The sequence below is a fragment of the Lissotriton vulgaris genome, unplaced genomic scaffold (assembly GCF_964263255.1).
Source record: "Lissotriton vulgaris unplaced genomic scaffold, aLisVul1.2 SCAFFOLD_410, whole genome shotgun sequence".
In the NCBI taxonomy this organism is placed as follows: Eukaryota; Metazoa; Chordata; class Amphibia; order Caudata; family Salamandridae; genus Lissotriton; species Lissotriton vulgaris.
The window spans coordinates 1103604-1126556 of NW_028244089.1; the positions used below are offsets into that span (position 1 = coordinate 1103604).

Here is a 22953-nt window from a genome sequence, read left to right on the forward strand (position 1 = left end):
ATGTTTTAAATCGCAATTTTTTTGCGATTCCTTATTATTCCTAATTTGCGAATTCGCAAGTTGCGAATTCGCAAATAAGGAATAATTTCCCATTCATTCCTATGAGCCAGGAGGCCCATAGGAATGATTGCGAAATAATTCTCAAATTGCGAATTCGCAATTTGCTAATCGCAATTTGAGAATTATTGCAAGGGTGCAGGGGTGTCTCATGGACACCCTGCTGCACCCCTGAAACTTACATGTGTGTGCATATGGCGCAGATACATGCCCTTTAGGCATGTATGTGTGTCACATGCCACCCTCAAAATTGCCAAATTTTGGTTTTTGAAAGGATTTCGCAAATTAACACGAACCTCAAGTTGGTGTTAATTTGCGATTCCTTAACCTGAATTCGCAAATTAAAAAAGTTTCATACATGGCATTTAAGGAATCGTAAAATTGCGATTCCTTAAATGCTTAAGCAAAATAAGGAATCGCAATTTTTTGCGATTCCTTATTTTGCTAATTTCACATACATCCCAAAAGATGCAAAATGTCCGTTTGCGATTCGTTAAGGCCGAAATTCTGCGAATTTCGGCCTTAACGAATCGCAAAATGCTTGATACATCTAGGCCTTAATTCCATGTTTCTCTGTCTGAACAGTATTTTTAAGAGAAAGTATTTGATATTTGTTTGAACCTTGCATCTAAGCTAGTGCTCCGAGTGGATCTACCAAGAGTGTCTCACTCCAAAGTGTGATTTTGGTTATTCTGCGCTCATGCCGGGCTGCAGCAAAAACTCGTAACTGTAGTCAGTGCATGGTCATTATATATTGAGGCCCGTTAGTGTACCAATGGTAACAGCTTCCTCTTATTTCCAGTACATTGAGTCATCGCAAAAACAGATGTTCTCGTCTAGTGAGTATCTACTTCGCAGACACAGAAGGTCTCTGGAGTGACAACATCCTGTTAAGCAGTATGGCCCAGCTGCCGATGCAAAGCGGATCCAGTATCGCAAGTCTCTCATTTGATCCCAACTCACCCCCCCCCCCGCCCTCCCTCCCCCTGATGGACAGTGTGTGCTCTAAGGTTTTGGTCACTTGACATGTGCTGCTATTGGGAGGGATAGGAGGCCCAATATCGGCTCCAGTGTTGTCTCCGCAGTTGGGACCAGGTGAGTGCATTACACACATGAAGTTATGGGTAGGACAACAGTATACATCAAGACCTATGGTCTGTTCAGGGTTTAGAACAGAATTATAATTCAAGGCAGGCCAGGAGGGAAACACACACTAAACTTGTTCTGGACATAGAACAACCCTAACTAGACATCGGAGTCACAGACCGCTAAAGGAGTATTTAAAAAACTACAGACCCTGCTTAAACATGCAGACAAGACAATATGGGAACTAAAACCAGAACACACTGCATCACCTTTGGCTGATGGCTGAAGACAAGGTGGGGTTTAAAGATTTCTCCGAACTCATAAGAACATGAGTGGTGCTACCTGCTCCCAGGGATATACAATGTCTGCCAACACATGACAACTAAAAATCCTGGGTCTAAGATAACATCAATTCTAAAACCACCCAAGCGCAACATACAGGGACACACGGGGGCGTGGCCTGCGACCTAGCAAAATGCAATTTAGCACTAGACCACAGTCCACCACAGCCTGGGTCTGCGCTCGTTGCAGCCGCTTGACTTCTTTGGGTGTGCTCGCCGTAGACCAAGACGGTGCGGATAACAAAAGAAAGTGCTCTTACCAGTGCAGACACAAACATTGGACCTACTCTGGGGAGGGAATAGAAGCAAAAAATGGAACACTGTTTCAAGCTGTCGGTCCGCCTTTCACTACCAGTCGAGTAGCTTGCCTTCTGACAACAGGCAGGTTCCTCCCCCTTAGGAGGTCAGACCGTGTGCCCCTGCAGCCAGGGGGGCAGAGGGCTCCTTGTTCTTCCTCTCAATAACTGTGCGTCGCAGCCTAGGCCGTTACTCCCGCATCTGTATTGGTAATGCAGCTTAGAGGCGTAAAGGAAAAGGAGTTCCCTCATTTGCATGGAGCGGAGAAGACACCGCCTAGACATTGTGTGTAGTTGTAATATATGCACCTATGCAATATATGCTGAAGAAATGACTACACAAGGGTCTGTGGTGGAGAGGTTCAAAGACCGGAGTGCGCCAGGGAAACTCTGTAATCCTATGGCTGCTTTTCTTCATCTGCTCCTGTATTCTGTAGGCGAAAAGCCTTCACTTGATTGGCAGAGGAGAACTGCCCAATCTAAAGATAGGTGGACCATTATGCGACAAGAAAGAGAGGGATGGTAATCCGTTTTCTTCAAAGGAAGTACATTTCTCTGGAGAATTGTCCTCTCCGAGGGGTTGTCAGTAGCTCGCCTAGCCTTTTGATGCATAAGTATTTCAACAACTTGCTAGAAATCCCCATGGATCGAGTCACATTCTGGGTCGCTGAAGCGGTTTATACCCCTTACTTTTTCAAGCAAAAGGCAGCTTTTTTTTGTTTGTTTTTATCGGTTTGCGAAGTACCCAATCTTGACAAATACATAAAGTCGATGCTACATATACATAGAGTTTTGAACAAATGCTTACCAAAGGTGTGGCACAGTTACTTCACTATATGGAGATAAGGAGATCCCGGAAATCTATTCAGCGTGTTCAACAGTCGTGTTGACTTCTACTATATTACTCACAATTACATCTTCACTAGACTGTCTCTTGGTGGACAGGGGATGCATACTAACAACTGCATGCAGCACACACAACCTACATATCTCACCGCCATTCATAGCACGGAAACTGAAAAATCCAAGTAAATACAAGAACACGAGGGGTTAAGAGGTGCTGAATCTAAAGAACCCAAAATCAACAAACAAACAAAAAAAAAAACTCTGTCATACCAGATCTGGTTTATCACCCCTTCCCCGCCCCCCACCCCATCCCGCCAGCACCCATACCACCACCATCCTATACTCCGCTTAAGAAAGGCATAAAGGAAGTTCTATTGAATAGCTTATCGGATCAAATCACTACTCCTATCTCAATCAAACAAACAGCAGCTATACAAACATTTTATACATCTACATATGAACATCTGAACATCTGTTTTTATGCATTGTGTAAGGCGCTTGGGAACCCAGTGACGTGGAACGCGCTATATAGAACGTCCAATAGCTAAGAAAATAAATATACTGGTGCACTATTAAAGGGAGCCTCCTGCATATAGGAAACTGATATGAAGCTTTGCCCAGGGCCTTAAGCTCTTGCCTCTTTAAGGTTCAGAGCAATGGAATAGAGCCATGCCAGCGGCCAATGTTCTCGGTCAACTCTAGGTTACATAATAAAAAAGGTGTTTTGGGGTGTGCAAGGTTTATTTTTTTAATTTTAGGTGCATGGGCGATCAAGTCGAACACTGCATATTATACTAAATAATCCAGACAATTTATAAGTATAGTCAACTCATTTTACTGTAGGGCCAGTTCACCTCTATACTTTCAAACACCTAGTTGCTAGCATGCTCCAATAAGCATATAGAAACTCTACTTGGGTTCCAACACTCCTCACGTATGAATGCATTATGAGTGCACAAATTGCCTAAATGGCGTTATAAATGCCACAAACGCATCAATTTAAACAATCATATGTGCAGTGGAACGAGTTAGACCTCTCAGCCTTAGGGTGGTCTTCCCACAATTTTTTTTGCCTCCATGTTTTGCTGAATCTTTATGTTGGACTTAGGACTCTGCGAACTTTACCACTGCTAATCAGTGCTAAAGTGCATGTGATTCTTCCCTTATCATATGTGTATTTATTCTATACCTTCATGACATATTTAATGTACTTTTAAGTACCTTGTATGGTGGTATATCAGCTTGGTGAGATCGATGCATCGCCTCGCTGCATCGCCTTCACTCCGTGGAGAAGTTCAACGCATCTAGCTGTTTGAGACCAGGAAAGGCACTTTACTCACAGGGCCCTGCGTGGGTCCTGTAGCCGGCCTGCGCTTCCACAAGGTCAGCTTAAACTCTGACACTGCCATGGTCCAGGGTGGCCTAGTGTAACCTTTTAGGTGCTACTTGCTTCCAAGAGCCTTATTGCATTTATTCTTTTAAAATTCAGTATCTCAGCTTGTATACATTGGATTTTATTTGTTTTGTTCTTGTTTTGTTTACAATATATAAACCTATTTTTATAAACCTGTGTGGAGTCTTTTTGTGGTGATTCATTGCGTTACTGTGTGTGTATTGCACAAATACTTTACACATTGCCTCTCTAGATAAGCCTGCCGGCTCTGTGCCAAGATACCATAGGGTTAGTCTGTATACAGCTTATCTCGACTAGAGTGGTGGTTCCTGCCTGGTCTGGGTGCATACCTCATCCAACCAGGAATACCATTTCTAACAGAAAGGATTCCTTACAAATTAAATCTCTTTTATGATAATTTCATGTTGCACACTTTTCGTGAGTCCCTCCTAACGGTTTGTCAGGAAATCTATAAAACCTTTAACAAACAACATTTGCTCGCCTTACCATTTAGAAACAAACTCTCCTGACTGGCCGGACCATTACGCTCAATAAGTGAACTCACCTTGCGTGTGGGTCTGCATGTCTCGCGCCAACTCCATTGGCAGGACAGAGTTCACCAGGGTGGAGATGATGGAAGCGTCCAAATTACACATGGCCCCAAAACACTTCAGCAACAGCAGGCGAAGCGGCACCCTGTGCTCCTGCAGCAAAGAACCAGGACAGAGAACCAGGTAAGAATCTGTATCACCAGATCATTGCACAGCAACTGTAAGTATGTATGCACCAACCCGTGCTTGGATATGCCAGCAAGAAATGCTACTTCTCCAGTTATGCATAGACTTTATAATTAATATATATACACACACACATGTATATGACAGTAGCAAACGCCACTGCATGCTTATGGTTCAGACACTCTCCATCGTAAAGGCATTTTTTGTATTTGCGTATGGACAATCAACGCAAAATTTGGCCATCGAGCATCGTAGTCACCTAAGGTCTGGTGTAACAACTTGTGGTAAGAACTGTGCAGGGAAAAAAAGTTTAAGGGGGGAGGGGAGGGGGGGGGGTGTACAAAGCAATATTTTCCATTTTAGCTCTCCTAGGAATTTTTACAATAAAACAAATGGAGGCGTGTGAGACAGTAAGAAGAAGGGGGCAGAGAAAAAACAACCCTTGGCAAACCCAATATGTCTCACCTATGGAAGAGTTATTGGCTTTGTCAATGTATTTTAGCCATATTATACAGCAGAATAGCTGCTGTGTAAAATGACAAAGAAATAGAAAAATAAGTACAATGTGCAACAAGTGCTGGCCGCGCCAAGGTTTTTTCTTTTTTTTGGGGCAAGCAAGCAACATCTCATGAGCGGTCTCAGACGAGACCTAATGCCACAGTGAAAAAGAGGCCAAGGCTATAAGCAGCATGTGTTGGCTGTTCGCAGCAGGTTGGAAGCGGGTCTGGTCACAGGCCGAGCCCTTTGACAAACTCCACAGTGTCCAGTCGAAAGAGAGGAGGCCGGGGAAGAGGAGGGTTTAGGAGAAAAGTGTTATAAAAATAAGTCGGTGAAATTCATTAAAAACCATGTCATGGCTCCAGCTCAAACCAGTAAAACCACTGATCTTTGCTAGTTACACTTCATGTTGCAACTTTCAGTAATGGAACCGTATCAGTGATGCCATTCAACATGTCATTCTTGATGTAATATGTGAGGTCATAAGCAGTGATGATAGGGGAGGAAGTTCTAGTTCGTCCATTCAACTATAACTGGCAAATTACTGTGTTTTTTCGGTTTTTAAATGTTTTTTCTTATCTCGTTTCAACAACCAACTATAACCTTACTTTAACCTTTCTTTGACAGACAGGTTGATAGAGAGATATACTGATATATATATATATATATATATATATATATACATACATATATATACTAGCAGCCTGTCCCGACGTTGTCCGGGTATGAATTGCTGCCGGACAGTAGTATATTGTTTTGTAGGATTTCGTTTTGATAGCATTTCTTATCTGTGACAGGCCTGGGAAACGCTCCGATTCACAGTGCACTGCTGATGCACTTAAGAGTCCACGTTCAGTAGTGTGTGAACTCGAGTTTCCCTACTTTATTTTTCCTTGCAATATTATAAAGCGCGAACTCGACAACATGGCATGAGCACAATTTACATTACAGAAGAACACATTCATTTGTGGTAGGCACGGGGAGACAAAGTGATTTGCCTGGAATCAAAGGATGCTGAGCTGATGCGGAGATTCGAACATAGCTCCCCCGCTCTAAAGTTCGCAATTCTAGAACTTGTGGCGGGAGGTGTGTCTAAAAGTGTATGTCTGTGCTGGCCATCAATGAGAGAGACCTGTGCATTTTCAAATCGGTGGTGAAAAAATATGAGTATGTTGCTGGAGATGTGGGCCGCCGTGCCACCAATGTAATTACCGGGGGAGGGTAAACACCCATTACTCCGCAACTTTCTTTCCGCATACCATCACTCCGCATACTTTCATTACGAAAGTACCATGACTCCGCAATGCCATTAAGACGCATGGCATTACATTTTATATGCTTTTACCACGCATACATTTACAACGAAATTCGTTGTAAATGCATGAATGGTATAAGCATGTTTTTTTTAATGTTTGGATAAGGTGAGTATGGTATAGGGGTATATGTTTTGGGGTACTGAGGTATATGTTTTGGGGTGTTTGGGTATTTTAAGGGTTCAGATATAGTTTTGAGTTATGGGGTACAGGGGTAGTTTTAGGATTTAGGGATGGGTATGGGTTTTGGGGTACAGGGGTATTTTTAGGATTCAGGGCTAAGTTTGGGTTTTGGGATATAGGGGTATTTTTATGGTTCAGGAGTAGGTGTGGGTTTTGGGGTACAGGGGTATTTTAAGGGTTCAGGGCTAGGTTTGGGTTTAGGGGTACAGGGTTATTTTTAGGGTTCAGGGCTAGGTTTGGGTTTTGGGGTTCAGGGGTATTTTAGGGTTCAGGGGTAGGTTTGGGTTTTGGGGTACAGGGTTATTTTTATGGTTCAGGGCTAGGTTTGGGGGTACAGGGTATTTTTAGGGTCAGGGGTGGGTTTGGGATACAGGGGTATTTTAAGGGTTCAGGGCTAGGTTTGGGTTTTTGGGGTACAGGGGTATTTTAGGGTTCAGGGGTAAGTTTGGGTTTTGAGGTACATGGGGTATTTATAGGGTTCAGGGCTAGGTTTGGGTTTTGGGGTACAGGGGTATTTTTAGGGTTTGGGGATAGGTTTGGGTTTTGGGGTACAGGGTATATTTATAGGGTTAAAATGGGTTAGTGTTTAAGGGTCTTGGGGTATTTTAAGGAGTAAGGGTAGGTTATGATTATGGGGTGCAGGGGTATTTAAAGGGAGCAGGGTGGACACCTGGAGCTGGAATGTACAGAACCTGGGAAGAAAAAACAATGAAATATTGGGCACAACGCTCGCTTTTATTTCCGTAATCCCGCCCACGCCCAAACACACGCCCACAGCACACGATATGAGACATGGCATGAAGGGTGGAACGTACCACACGCCCCCAGCGTTTGTCACGCCCACAGCACAACGCAGACACGCCCACAAGGGACTACTTTGCTGGCACGGTTCTTTTACCTTTTAAATGTATATGGTGGGCGTCTGCATAGCCTATGTCCTTCTGCTGTAACTGCCCTTTCCAACGCTGTATTGGGTGTTGTGATTGGTGCTGTGGTTCCTGAGATTACCCGCCTCAAAGGTTTGGGCACTCTCTTCATTTTATTAGTATAGATATATTTACTCAACAAAAGTACCCTGCAAGGCTCCCATCGGCGAACCATATTCTCCACAGCACAAACAGAGTCCACGAGGGGGGGGGGGGAGAAGAGAGAGAGAGAGAAGAGAAGAGAGAGAAGAGAAGAGAGAGAAGAGAGAGAGAAGAGAGAGAGAAGAGAGAGAGAAGAGAGAGAGAGGAGAGAGAGAAGAGAGAGAGAGGAGAGAGAGAGGAGAGAGAGAAGAGAGAGAAAGAGAAGAGAGAGAGAGAGAGAGAGAGAGAGAGAAGAGAGAGAAAGGGAAAGAGAGAAAGAGAGAAAGAGAGAAAGAGAGAAAGAGAGAAAGAGAGAAAGAGAGAGAGAGAGAGAGAGAGAGAGAGAGAGAGAGAGAGAGAGAGAGAGAGAGAGAGAGAGAGAGAGACTGCTGAAGACCCGGGTCAGCAAATCCAAACCTCCATAGTCCAGTAGGAAAACTTGGTGCCCACCTTCCCAATACTAGAAAACTCTTTAACCCTTCCAAGCACCAACCCTCTTCGTGCTTTGGACTGCAGAGAGGGGAAGGAGAAGGGCTTGTGGGAACAGCTTATAAGTTCTATTTATCAATCAATGGCATCCACCGGCCTAAGAGGATATTTCCTTGCTTAATTTGTGCTCGTGGTTGCAGGTGATGGACACCAACACTCATTTTTGTGTCTGGGACTTTTTTTTTTATTATGAGACTTTGACCTACAGCAAAAGAGAGAAAGATAGAAAAGGAAGAAAGAAAGAGAAAGCAAAAGATAGGAAAACAATGAAGCAGGCGGAAGAAAAGCAAACCGGAAAACAATGACAAATGGAACAAGTAGGACATGCAAGAATGAGAAAGAAACAGGAAGCCCAGAGTGGTGGATAAACGAAGCACAAGGTAGCATTAAAACTGGGCAGCCTGGGTACTCAGCAGCCCCAGCATTAAGCAGCCAGCTCCTAAGACATGTTTTGGCCTTTGCACTTTTACTTTTTGTCGTTTTATTATTATTAAAAAATGAAGGATTAGATGTAGGTCATACGGCAAAGAAAGGACAGGAGCAGTGAAAGGTTCAGATTCAACATCTGTTCAGAACGGTCTTCCTGTTTTTCAAACAGCTGCAAAGAGGTTTTTGTTCCACTGTGGATAATTGCTTTGCACGATTAACATATAAATGAAGGATCCATGGCCCTATACAAAACAATACAGATAAGCAATTCTAATATCCACACACTGAATCACAAGCATATGTTGTAATTTACTAGGAAATATTTCCTTTTTTTGTGAGTCAGTTTATATTTTGGACAATTACTCATGTATCTTGCTTAACCAAACAAAAACGGTATACCTGTAAGGTACCCGGCGCCTATAATTTATCAAAGAAGGCAAAATCCTGCCTATATGGTGCACCTATTGGCTCCACTGGATTAATGGGCATTTTAGAAACAATCTGTAAATTCTGCCTAGAAAGCAGAATATTCATACCACCCATGAAGTGTTTAACAAACACAAGCTCTCTGTAAATAACGAGTTAGCTACTTCAAATTCTACCCAATAAGAAAACGCTTCTGTTTATGTGTTTAAATGGGGGTTAATAGTATGGAATTACGCTAACTTCCATTACTTAATTATATGATAAATTGAAAATAATGGCACTTCTAGTTGTTGCTCCTTTTAGCCCACTTAATGTCACAGCGATGCCTAAAATGTTTTTTAATGAAGGCTTTTATGACTGCGCGAATAATTAAGAAGCCACAATGTTGATGGTGATCTGATTACTCGCGTTAATTCACTTTTGCGGATTGCATTATTAGTTATCTTTATGTGATTTTCGCTTGTTGGAGGGATTTCACACTTTTTATTTAAAGACTGTATAATTGTCTCCAAGGTCTAATTCTCTGATGGGAATAGGATTGCCTTTGTACATAGATCACGATGAAAGTAAGATAATTAAGGAATGCTTTTTTTTAAATCTGATGCAATCAAATGGAGCAGTAATAGGAAGTGTTTATTAATAAACAATGGTTGTCACTCTAATTAATAAAATCTGAAAACTGAGGAGGGAGGTGGGTTTGCTTTAGTAATACTTGCATAAAGCCAGCTCTACACATCTGAGTTGCGGCCTCCTGAGAGATGTAGCCAAATGCAAATGTAGGCGGAACGAGGAGGGGGAGGTAGGGGGAAAGTACGGGGGTTGGTTTATACATGCATAAAATTATGCACATCATTATAAGTAGCCCGGTAATCATTATCCACACACAAACAGGTTTTTGCATCTGCGTCAATATTACTAGTAGTGTCAATTTACCGCTCTTCGGACTGCTTACCCGCTTGACATATGCAGCCAGACAGAAACCTAGTGAAATTTGCACATGTCATAAAGAACCAAAACATGCAGTAATTGGGTGCGTAAACCAGATACTGCATGTTATGTCTCATTCCATCCTCCGCAACTCTAACTAGAGGAAAAACTGCATCGAAAGCTATCTTCCAGGCAGCCTTACTTGACTAAGATATTGGGGTGCTTGTAAAGAGGCCCTGACGGCCCATCTTCGGTGCCTCCATTTTGAATAGACCAATACGACAACGCAGCGCAGTAGCCAACCCTTCCTTTCCGGAAATGAAGCAAATTTAATGGAGATCTTATTTGGAGAAGGGGAAGCTCTACAGATCAGAGACTAATAAAAAGAGAAGCTTTCCTCTGTCACAGGCAAGTAACTCTCTGACATTGGACTTCCTTGAGGCAGACAAGGTAGAAAAGAAGAGCTTGCATTACCCTGGCAATGGCGGAAGAGCTGGAGGAATTACAATGTTTGAGGGGAGGTTATTAATCAAAGGATTAACAGTTTTATAAACCTGTGCCCCATATATATCAACCCAGACAGAAAACACGTCAATAAAGCAAGGAACTGAATTAATGGGACAATTTAACCGATTTCATGAGAAAGAAGAAGCTGGGCGAGAGAGCCTCGGGCAAAGAAAAGTGAAGGGATAATATATATTGTCTGGTTTCATCTTACAGAGAGGTACAGGAATAACTGAAAAAGAGAAGATAGATGAGGCGTAATAGCCTTACTAGAAACACGCAAAGCAAAAGGCACCAACAAGCTAAATGTGTCATAAATTCAAAAACAAAGTTCCATTCCATTCCATTAAAAACAATTCAAAAACAAAGTTCCATAAAACAAAGTTCCATTCCATTAAAAACAAGGGGAATGGTTAAGAAAGAAAGTACTCTGCGCTTTGATGTCAAGACTTACTACAAAGCATGCTCTCTTTCCTTTCTAAAGGATAGGCACTTTACAAGAAGCACTTTAAAACCTATTTTTTTCCCACAAACTTAGCGAAATTAAATCAAAACATGCTATCAACAACTACCAATCCTTGCTTTGGGAGATTCTTAATGCCAAGTGAATCAATATTCGGGCAGGTGCGCTTTTTCACGGCTCTTGGACATTATGCACAGTTGATGTGCTACAGGTTTGTAAAACACAAAGTCAACTCTCTTCCCTCCTCTCTCTCTTCTACTGACTTGCTTGCAAGTCCCAAAGACTCCATGGCAAACCTTCCACTCAAGCCCTGGACAAGAGAGAGGCCACTACATGGGAGCTACGGGACATGCAGAGACGCAAGAATGCACGCGATGTCCGCAATCCCCGTACACACTTGCTCATGCGCTGCACGTGATCCCAGGTGCACCCGCGCTTCCTCAGCAATTGTACACAACGCATTTCAAAATGCACACACACAGACTAGGTGCAACTGCCAGCAGGTGCACCCTGCTTAATTTGAGCCGGTGGTTCCGGTGCTTGGCACCTAATTGTCAGCACTAGTCTAGTGTTAGGCCACAACATGGTGGCGCTATCTGTCCATTTTTTTAGACGAGTACAACAGTTTTAATAAGTCAATATCCTTTATTTAAAGAATAATATCTGCTGCTATGCCATTATTATAACTTGAGGTGGCCTGGAATAGTCTGAATTGTCACACCTGTAAGAGTATGATGATGGGTAGTTGTGTTTGTGCTGTCACTGGCAGCACTGACGGGCATTGGGTGGTGCGGGATGCAGTGGCCTCACGAGGAAGGCTCTGGTACTTACTTGTTTACAAATTGAGGACGGACTCTCTCCACACACAATAATACACTGCCGAGTCCGCTCAGCGACTCTTAAGCCCATATGGGAAACAGGCTTTACAACAAGGTTTTTACCTCGTTGTGCCTTTACCACGCATTTTTAAGCACGCATATTTTTACCTTGTGCATGCCTTTACAATGCATGCCTTCACCACCGATATAAGGTAAATTGGGGGTGTGGGGCGTCTCTCCCCACAAATACATTGTTTTTATAAATAAAAACAATGTGTGGTGATGGCATGCGTTGTGAAAGCATGTTCGCGGTAAAAACATGCATGGTAAAAAATGTGTGGTCAAGGTATACGATGTCTTTACCTACGTTGTACCGTCGTACAACTGCCCATACACCATCCTTAGGCCAAACAGACCTCAAGAAGACCTATCACGACAAACACCAAAGGGTACCATTAAAATCTCTTATAAAAGTAAAGCAAACCGAATTTAACAAGCATTGGCAAAGCCAACCTATCTAGCATTGACTGCCAGCCTTTTGACTTTGTTAATGTTTGTTTTGCCTTGCCAAGGTTTTTAAAAAAAACTTTACAGTTGGAGGACCTGCCAGGCCCTTGCTCATATATTTTTTAAACAATGTATAAATACAATAATTCTTTTTATTCTTGAAAACCTCACTTTGCGATACTGTGTGACAGGGTGTGCTCCTTTTGAAAAAGTAGAGTGCCCTCACTCGAAGTAAAGCCAGCCAATGGCTGAAGTAGGCTAAACAACTGCCTCTGGCTTTATGCCGTAGTGGGCAGAAATAAAATGTGAATGACCACAACAAACCAATGGATGGAGAGGGTGGATGAAAGGTCTTAGAAGTGTATGATATATATTACTTTTACTAAGATCAAGAGGTCTTGGCTGATGCCAGACGTAGAAAATGGGCGCCATGCAACAACTACTAACAACAAAAGAGTGCCTACTATTGTGAATTTCTAAACAACATAATGCCTTAGTGAGGAAATACACAGTGACTAGACTAAATAGAATGTGAGGTCAAAGAACAAAAAAGGTGAAAAAACTATTTTCTAAAAGAACCCTCACTCACCCTAGTTGTGACATGCTTCATCATGGAGTTCGTCACAGGAGGGGCTGACTATCCCCCCCTGTGTGCTTCAACGCCTGCAAGTGCAGCGGAGCAGGTATTACAAAAACGTGATATGTGTGCTCGGTGACAAATGAGTGGTGAAATAAAAGATCGCAGCTGTACCCCAACAGACTTTATTCAAGGGCCAGTTGTTCACATTAAAAACAGTGAAGTCGGAGGAGGAGCTACGACACCAACCAAGATGGCCGCATAGTCTCCCGGCTCTGCTGACCTCCGTCCTATGTTCGCTTATCCTGTCGAATATCCTGATTTCCTGCCCCGGATTCGTGTGGGTGAACTAGTCGGCACCCCGATGGTGTGACCACGGAATTTTTCGGATGTTCTGGGGTGAATTAACATCGAAAATGGTTTGAGGCCTAACTCAGACTGGAAGCCGGGGTCTCGATTGCTGGTCTACCCGGGTCCAAAGTGAACAACAACGGACTGAGGAGAGTGATTGGGTCCGGTCCTTGGAACTTTGAAAATTTCACTGGACTATTTCGCAACCATCTGCTGCCTGGTGCTGTGCCTGAGGTGAGGTGACTGGTGGCGCGCGATGCTGCGTCGCGGGGGGCCCCGGCCCGGTGGCCCGGCACTAGCACCGCGGGTGCCCCGGGGTGGGGGTCCCGCCGCGCGTTGCTGCGTACTGCTGGCCCGTCCCTCACGGCTTGATTCTGCCCTGGTGTATCCTGCCCCGGAGGAGGTGTCTCTCCGTGGGGATCGTTATGCCGGCGGACGTGTTGAACTTGGCGGAACGGGCTCAATGTGGCCCTTCCTTGCGGATGGTAATGGTGGAACTGGCGGCGCTTCGCGCGATGATGAGGGCCCAGGTCAATCGTTTGCTGTCGGCAGCAGATGGGATCATGGGACCGGGAGCAAGCCCTGATTTGCTTTTTGAGACCCGGCAGCCGAATTGCCTCCTGTTGGACGCCCTAGTGGCGCGTCTGGACCCGGTGCTGGAAGCTGTGGCTGCCCCCGAAGAAATGGAACTCATCGTGTGTGCTGAGATTGATGACTCTCTTAAGTTCTCGGAAACATCGGTCCTACAGTTCTCGGAACATTTCACTGCTTCCCCCATCCTGGACACTGTTGGCCTACACTACAATCTGTATCGGAACGAGTCGCACCCCCTCCCCAATCGGTCTCCCAACATGGCGGATGTAACGATGCTTGGCGTCGGAGACGGGGAGGGACATCGTTTGTGCAAGCCGTGTACGTTGGGATCTGCTATTCCTCTCCCATTTGCTGGCCTAAGCTTTGACTGCTACTGTGTAACTCTTGACTTTCCGGAGATGGGGCTTTACTTATCCGAGGGACTCGGCAACTTTGATAGACGGGGCCAAGGCTGACAATGTGGGTTAAATTGTTTGCGATGGATCTATTGGTAACGAGACTGCTTCATCAACAGACGGATTACGGGGCGGGGGGTTTGTGGTTCCCCCCAGGGTATTTTCGTGGGGTGGTCAACTTTATTTGTGCTGGCCTCGGCGGGCCCCTTTGTTAGGGCGGGGGGAGAGACCGGGAGCGCAGAGACTATCGCCCTCCTCCACTTCCCCGTTGGGTGGGGTTTCCTTTCTTTCTTTTTCTCTACTTCTTCTATATTTCGGGTTTGGTTCTCGGGCGACAGGCACACTGCTGGGGGGGGGGGGCCGTAGTCATATGCAGGGGTGCAGGGTGGGGGGTTGGGGGAGGGGATTTTTCGTTTTTAATTTGTTTCTATGGCCTTTGTTCTCTTCTCTTACCTTTCTTTGTCTTTTTTTTTTCTGGGTCAGTGCAGTGGGTTTATTGACCACTGCTTTTTCATCTGTGCCTCAATTTTCGTGGTGTTCTCTGGGTCTTAGGGCAGGTGACTAGCAGGCGCGAATTGACCGCAATACTCCTTCATATCCTGAACCGTTTGTTTCAGCGCCATTGATTTGACCGATTGCAGTTTACTGTTGACACGTTTACTAATCTGCCTGCCATTTTTCGCTGCTGGGAAATTGTTCGGCACCTGATCCTTCCATCTTATATTATAAAATGAAAACCTTTTATATCCTGTTTTTCTAATTGTGCTGTTCAGTGACCAAGAGTACGTTAATATGGTGATTCTGCTCCCCGAGGTGCTGCATGTGATTTAAAATTTGTTCTCTGTCAATCTAACTGCTTAGCGGCCAGCCCCGGGGGTTGTAGGCCCATGATTGTATTTGGTTGAAATGTCAATAAAGGTTTTAAAAAAAAAAACACCAAAAAAAACAGTGAAGTCACTTGGAGATTTATATTAGAACCCCAGTGACCTGGTGTGAGTGGCCAACATGTTTCTGCTGTTTTGCTGCTTTTTTAGCTCAGCTTTCATCAGGACCAAAATTATAATACAAATATACCGTCCTACGGGGGTCCACGCACGCTAAGGCATGCCCACACCGATAGGACAGATGAGAAAGGACCTGGATTCAGTACTCTCCTCAATTAACTCACGGTTTTACCTGCAGACAGTGCTCCTGCTATTCGCCTGGATACACCTGTGCTTAAAACGTTGGCGTGCCTCATGGACTCACAGTGTGGCCATCTCTTCACGTCCCGTTCCGTTTGGTACAGGACGACTCACCGCCCGGAACTTGGGAGTGTATTTCACTGTTGTCCGGATCTTGTCATCATGGGCGGCGCCCGTGCATATCAAATGAAGCGGGCGCCATGTTAATAATAAAGCGAGGTCTGGCGAGTTCTGAAGCAACAAAAAAAATGTTTTGCAACCTCACAATCACAAGGAGTAGGGCTTTGGAAGTACCAAAAGTAATGCTTAAGAAGAACTTCAAGGGGTTTGGGCCTCATCCTTTATAAAATGATCCAGAGCTGTGAGCACACCAGGGAAATATTGAGGCTTGAATGTTGTACGACCCAAGCAATCCTGGTACACTGACTATCAAAGACCGTCCGGTACAGCAAGAGACCACTCGTGGCAATCACAGGCAGACAGACTGCAAGTGAGAAGAGACTGGCCACAGGAAGAGCACTGACGACAACCTGGAGCAGACATGCAGAGACTACAGAAATGAAGAGACCGTTTGGCAAAACACTGGACAAGTAAGTGAAAGGTAGAGGAACAGAGACACCCTGTGAAAACTGCCAAAAGTTCATTAGATCTGAGAAAGAATTGGGGGTGTCAGAGAACAACAGTAGAGACATACAGACAGAAACAACATGTTTGAGGGAAACAGGGATAGAATAGGACTGCAGAGGGAGGCCAGGAGGGCAGAAATGGGTAGATGGGGGAGGCTGTCACTCTGCAGCATTGCAAAGAGAAGCTGGCACTGTCTCTGACAGAGAGAAGGGGGCTGTAGGCAAAGAGCCAGAGACTGCCATGCACAGGGGTGGGCTGTAGGAGGCTGATGTGGCCATTCCTTCATAGAGGCCTTAAACATGTGCCATTCTTATGACTGGTTTAACCAAACATAATTCATAGCAAGACCGCCAGAAGATCAGTTTAAACAAACTGATTCCTTTAATGAAGGGCATCTCAAACTGCTGCATGGCAGGTGTGAGCAGCTCATTCAGTTCTTACTTCTCGTCTTAAATTTATAACAAGAAAAGACAAACCACAAATACCCTAACAGAATGGGAAAAGAAGGGCGGACCTAGTCATACTTGGCATGTTCCATCTTAGGACTGGGTGAGCAGCGCACGCCTGATGTAGAGCAGCGTCAGCGCTTCGACCACCCACACATGGAGCTGGCGGAGGTGTTGCGTGAGCTGCAAGCCTCTAATAGTCACACTGAAGAAACGCCTCTTCTTGTGGGGATCTAAACCTATGGTCACAATTGACAACAAGTACAAATGTAATCCAATTGCTAAAAGGCGGGGTGTATTGCTGCAGTAACAGCAGAATAGCAAAAAGACCACCCTCTGATGAAGAAAAAGAAAAACATAACTTCTTGCCCAAAACATCAGGACCAGGCCAGGGTCACCCACTGGAAATATTTCCTACAAAAACATAACAGCCAAGTATGTTGCGCTACTCAAAGTATTCAAATTAAGCCAGATGGAAGATTGGAAGAAATGCATCTCCAATGATCATATCCCAAAGTCTGATTGTTTGCACAGTTAAATCCTCTTGTTTGATGTAGTTCTGATGAACAGGCTCCTCTGCATTCTTGACGAGTCACATTTATACATTTGATATCGCCCAGTTACAGACCAGGTAAAGGCACTTCATGCTGAGCCATGGTTCTTTAACTCGGGTGTGTGAGAAGTCAGCCTGGCATATGATGTCCACTAGTTCTAGTGGGCGCCTTGCACCAGTCTAATCGACCCTTATTGATGATGTTTGTAAAGTCAACCTTATAGAAAGCTAGTTAACAGAATTTTGCAGCACTCCGCTTATCACATCAGATAAAGTCTCTTGTAGATTTGTCAGCACTTCCAAATATCAAACAGTCCAAAGGCTCTTGAGAATTTCTTCTTTTGATTCCATCTCCAAACCCATGCCATCAGTGTTAGCACTCATCTTCTATTCTGATTATACAAGCCCACTACTGGGGGATATTAGTGCCTTCTGAGCTGCCCTCCACTGCGATATGTGAAAACTTTGAGTGCTAAAGGAGATTGTGGCGCTCTTGAAGGAATACACTAAAGTATCAAGATTTGTAACTATCAAAAAAGATCTGGGTGCTTGCAATGCAATAGGGGAAGAAAACACCCCACTTCCCACCGCGTATAGAAAGCTATCCTAGGGGTAGCTGTGACGAGCAGTCTTCAGGCTAAGACTTCAAAGAGCGAATTAAGCTAGATGTTTTACCCATTATAATCCCTTGAGTACCAAATGAAAGCACACCACACAAGGTATTTATCAAATATATATGTATTTATTCTAAACACAACCCCTCTGCACTCTTTATGAGGTCAGAGGTAAAAGTACAATACAAGGAACTTAATTAGCATACGATAAGTTGCACAGTATACATTTTGCCATAGGGGCCTCACAAACCATATACTAAAATAGTGGTATAAGAACCATGTCTGAGATAGAAAGCAGGCCTAGAGCCTGTGGAATCGCTGGGGCTTCTAGGAACAACCAAGGGTTAGGAAGTAGGAGGCCCACGGGAGACGCGTGCAGTGTCTAAAACACAGCCCCGGGTTACCATTGACTTTCTATGGGAAACGAACAAGTTACAAATTTACAATTTAAGGACACTTCTAAATGAACTACGATGGAACCCTTTTAGACTTAGACACTAGGAAGAGTACTTGTGTTACCTCACCCAGGGAAGCCGGGTGCATCGGTGGCTTTTCGTGTCGGGCTTAGTCGTCATTTTCTATGGAGAGCTGCAAAGAAATGCTGCATGCATCCAGAGGAAAAGTGTCCGGGTGGATCGAAGATCTGAAGAACCTGAAAGCAGAAGGGACAGAGTCTGGGTCACTTGCCAGTGAATGTCAGGTGATTTCAGGTGAGAAGGTGAAGTTTGTCTCTTCAGCCACGAGGTCCAGGAGGCGTCGACAACGACCAGGAGCTGGATTCGAGCTGTCCCATGAAAGATCTAGTTGACTGCGGTGTCGGTATCCGGATTGGAGCCAACAAGCCTTGGCAAACGCAACCCACGCAGGATGTCGAGATTGGCTTCGGTGCAGACCAGCAAGGTCTGTGGCACTTCTCCTTTGTAGGGAAGCTGGAGCAAGCCTGGAGCAACCAGGATAGCAAGTTAGATTCAAAAGTAAGTCTTCGGGGGGCTCACTAGCCAATGGACTAGGAACCGGGAAGACGCGTCGAGCTGAAATGCAAAAGCGGGGCCCACGGGACACTTTTGGAGTGTGGGCCTCTGAGCTTCAGTGCAAATGGTGCTCGGGGCTGGGGCTTCAAACACCCCAATGCGCAACTTCGAGATACCTCGCGAATCGATGCAGCTAGCAAAATGCAGGTTGTCCAGGAGTTCCAGTCCCACGTCTCTCGTGTCCGTCACAGGTCTCAGCTTTGCTGTGAGCGAAGGTCGGGTCAGAGATGTCTGGAAGTCCGTGTCCTGTGTCGCAGATTCTTCGGGATCCGGCGGGAGCCTTAAAAATGCGGACCGGTAAAGTTGCTGTTGGTCCCTGTTTGAACAGGGTGGTCACACCTTGACCACAAGGGAGATGTCTTCCGTCTTCCAGTCGAAATGGAATGTCGAATGCCCAGGATTTATGTTTCAGAGTTTCGTCCAGGTTAATCTAAAGTCCTAGGGACTGGGATCCTATACTTATACTAAGTTTAGGGGTTGGACTAACTTTAAGGTCCCTCCTATTGGTGGACCTGGGAAGGGGGTGGTTACACCCCTTTGCCTTTGTCCAGTTTCGCGTTAGAGCTGAGGCAGAATGCCCCAGAAAACGGTTTGAACTGGGAAATGCATGGAGCACCTAGTGTACCCCAGGTAGTTTTTGGAAAGCATTTACTGAATGCAGCCCTCGCTGCCCCAATACACAAAAGCCTGTCTGGGGAGGTGCCAGCACCTCCCTGGACAGGAAACCTATTGTCCAGGCCTCCCCTGCCGGAGTTTCGTTCAGCAGCAGGAGGGCAGACTCATGTCTGTGGCAGCAGCATCCATTTTGTGATGCTGAGGCTCTGTTTAACGTTAACCGGGTTTACCAGTAACTACGTGTCTTGGCCCTCTAGGAGGGTGGAATGCTACCCCCGCCCGGGGGGGGGGGGGGGGGGGGGGGGATTAGTATTCCAAAGTGTTTGACACCTTATACAACATGTTTTGATAAAGCCAATACAAAGTTAGCATTACCCCGCGTGGATTATAATGCACTTAAGAGTATATGGTATGGCTATATCATAGAACAGCTAGAAGGAGATGGTTCCGAAAGCTGCAAAGGGGCTCAGCTCATGCTAGGGCACCCTCTCACACAAAACCAAACACTCTTCCTTCTGGATTGTTAAGGCCTGCCGTAGGAGTGACTTATAGGTTACTATGTGCCTACATATGAGGTAGGTATAGATATACTATATCTAAGTAAGGGGTGATTACACCACCTTACCCAGGCTGTGTGAACAGACCTGTGGTGTCAGATTTGGATGGCCAGCCAGGGGTGGCATAATACATGCTGCAGCCCCTGGTAGGCCTTGGGTGCACCTATGCCCTGGATACCTAGGGTGACCCAGTAACCAATCTGGTAAGTACCTAAAGTACATGGTATCAATTTAGAGAGAGAACAGCTAGGCTGTGGGCCTGATTAGCAGGGCCACAGCCAGACTAAAGTCGAAAAACCAGAGAATCACAGTAAAAAGTGGGGGTGAACATAGGAAGCAGACCCTACTTTCCTACAGGGTGATCCCCAAAGAAATGACGCCCAGAGGGTTTCTTTTCTTTATAGTTCTTCATAGCAGCTGTGTAGCATCTAAAACACAATGTGGCGGCCATCTTGGAACGTTCCAAGATTGGCAAACCTGATTTTCTACTTCAAAGATGGCAGCCGCAGTATATCTACATGCAACAAGATCCATCTTGGAAGTACAGAAAATACCATTACATAATGGTTGGCCACTGCGACTGGCTTTGCCGATGCTGGCACAATTTTAGAAGCATTGGCTAAACCAACAGGAGCAAACATCACACACTGAGAAAGTGTGACTGGTTGTCTTTTGGTATACAAGCACTACGCCAATTGGGGAAACTAAAGCATTAACAATCCAAGAAGTAGAAAAATGGTGACAGACAAGAAAGCCAAAGGTAGCCTGACATGTTCTTACATTTATTAATGCTTACAAGTGCAAGTTTGGCATGGGGATATTGTACTCATATAAACAGTGGCTGGCTCATGTCTCAGATAGCCACACCTATTCAAGAAGGGAGTGGATTACCATAAGCAGAGTCTATACAGCTAATAACCTCCGACCTACCATTTGATAATAAGACACCAAAGATTGGACTGGTTCAAAGTCGTTCTTCTTGCACATTTTCTTACAAATTTCTGGATCTGCATCTGTCTGAAAAACAATCAGAAACATAATTGTATTGTGGGCAGGAAAAGTTCATTGTTTTGCAAAAGCATTTTAACAGAACTTCGGTATACGGATTGTTGTATTTTCACACCCGAGCAGCATGGCGAGCTCTGAGATGAATCAGGCACATTAGGTCCCTTCTAGCGCCTATCCTGCTAGTCTTACGATTTTTTAAAATGGTGGAGCACCACACTGTTCAGCTGTAAATTTATCTGAGTGCCACCTACAAGCAGAGCACAGATAAATAGTTTTAATCCAAGAAGTTTTGGTCAGAAGTACAAAACATTATTCAAATGTATGTTTTTGTACCCGATTTACGGAACCTTGGCTCTTAAATACACACACACCAAATGTACAGCCCATTACAAGACAGTTGAACCAGAAGTGTCCTGCATTTTATAACAGACTATGATAAAGCATTGTCTTCCACCAGGATGATGTACTTTGGGTGACCTTGAGAGCTGTCCCCCTCCCCGGTTACTTGGCCTACCTGACGACGCTGAAGAGGGTTGTTCCAAGAGCAGCTCCCGGGTCCCCCTCAAACACCTGCCATGATACTTTACACCATTATAACAGAATGGGGTAACCCAAGAACATTTCCAAGGACCTGGGTAATGATTGGTATAGAAAACAGATGGTCCTAGACTGATTAAACTAGGAGAGAAATTTACGACGTTTCGACCCAGGCGCATAGAGAGTAATTCATGTCCTCCGCTTAAGGGTCTTCCTCAGGACCGTCCCCTGTACCACCCCTACCCTGCCTGGCCCACAGATGATGGTTCTCTGTGCATCTTGATATGAACATTTGCAAATAACTACACAACTAACTAGGGGCAGGCCCAAACGAGAAACTGGTTCCATTTGTAAACTACTGCCAGTTTTTCCTTGTTGTACAATGAAGAAAATTGATTCTACCTTGGATGTTTTTAGGATCTTTTCTTTTCCTTGATCTTACCTATTCCCACACATGAGCATACCCCTTTCCCTCCTCCTCCTTTTTGGAATAACCATTCCATTTCTGCAACCTGAATTTAGTGATTTGTTTAGGTCATGAATATTTGAATATATAGGAATAAAACAGTTGATATTCTATTGGGTGCTTTTGCGTTTTTTGAGAAGTGTTCTTATACATATATATAGATTTTTGTATAAACTGTATATACATTTAAGACTGTATGCAAATCAATTGCATCTCTAATGTGTTTTTAGAATCATGAATAGAGTGTAACTCATGTATAAGTTTAATCAGTCTAGGACCATCTGTTCTCTATACCAATGATACTTTCCACTACATACTCCCTACCTGGACACTTGCCTCCCAAGACCTTGACTAGCTTCCATCAGGTGCTCCCTATGGCAGGAATCAGTCAATGGCAGTTCCTGGTGCCCTCATCCCCATCTCATGTACAGATGCATTTCGCAGATTCCTTCTCCAAGTTGCCGCCACCACTAGGGTCAGCATTTAGCAGGGCAAACCGGAGTTTCCAGCAGTGCTCAGGAATGGCGAGTTGAGTGGATGTGAGCAGAGGGATGCTATTAACCAGGGATGAGTTCATGAAGATAAAATTTGGTGGAGCAGTTTGAACCAATATAGCCAATTTCAAGTCCTGCCTTATGTTCCAGACGGTCATGGTAAATACTGAGGAGACCACCTCCTTCATGGAAGCTGTAAAGCATTGCTCTTCCTGTAGCTTTAGGAATCCTACACAGACAAAGGTGGAACTCTAACCCTATTTGTTCATCAATGGGACCCAATCAGTTTCAGACACCAAGAGGAGCTGTGGTGTCAGAGCTGCCACCCTGAGGGCGATTTAGAAACCTGGTGTCAGAAGGCACCAACAACCTGCCCACCGCCTGCCCCGCCTACACTGGCGATGACACTGCCACACCCTGATCATAAACACAAAGCTAACCAAACACCCAAATAAATAGTAATACACTGCTTGCTCCCGTCTGCAAAATGGCACAGCTTGTTTCCGGCAGGCGCGGTCAGCATC

General features: G+C 44.8%; 1 protein-coding gene across 2 annotated transcripts in view; it reads right to left on the reverse strand.

Moving 5' to 3' along the window:
* Positions 1-22953, reverse strand: part of NCKIPSD (NCK interacting protein with SH3 domain) — a 312878-nt gene that overhangs the window by 115929 nt on the left and 173996 nt on the right. For both annotated transcript variants that reach the window (XM_086948742.1, XM_086948741.1), the window contains exons 7-8: positions 20855-20941; positions 4585-4723 (exon numbers count right to left, since the gene is read on the reverse strand). In XM_086948742.1, coding sequence (XP_086804868.1) covers positions 4585-4723; positions 20855-20941 — 226 coding nt within the window. The remainder of the gene's footprint in view (positions 1-4584; positions 4724-20854; positions 20942-22953) is intronic.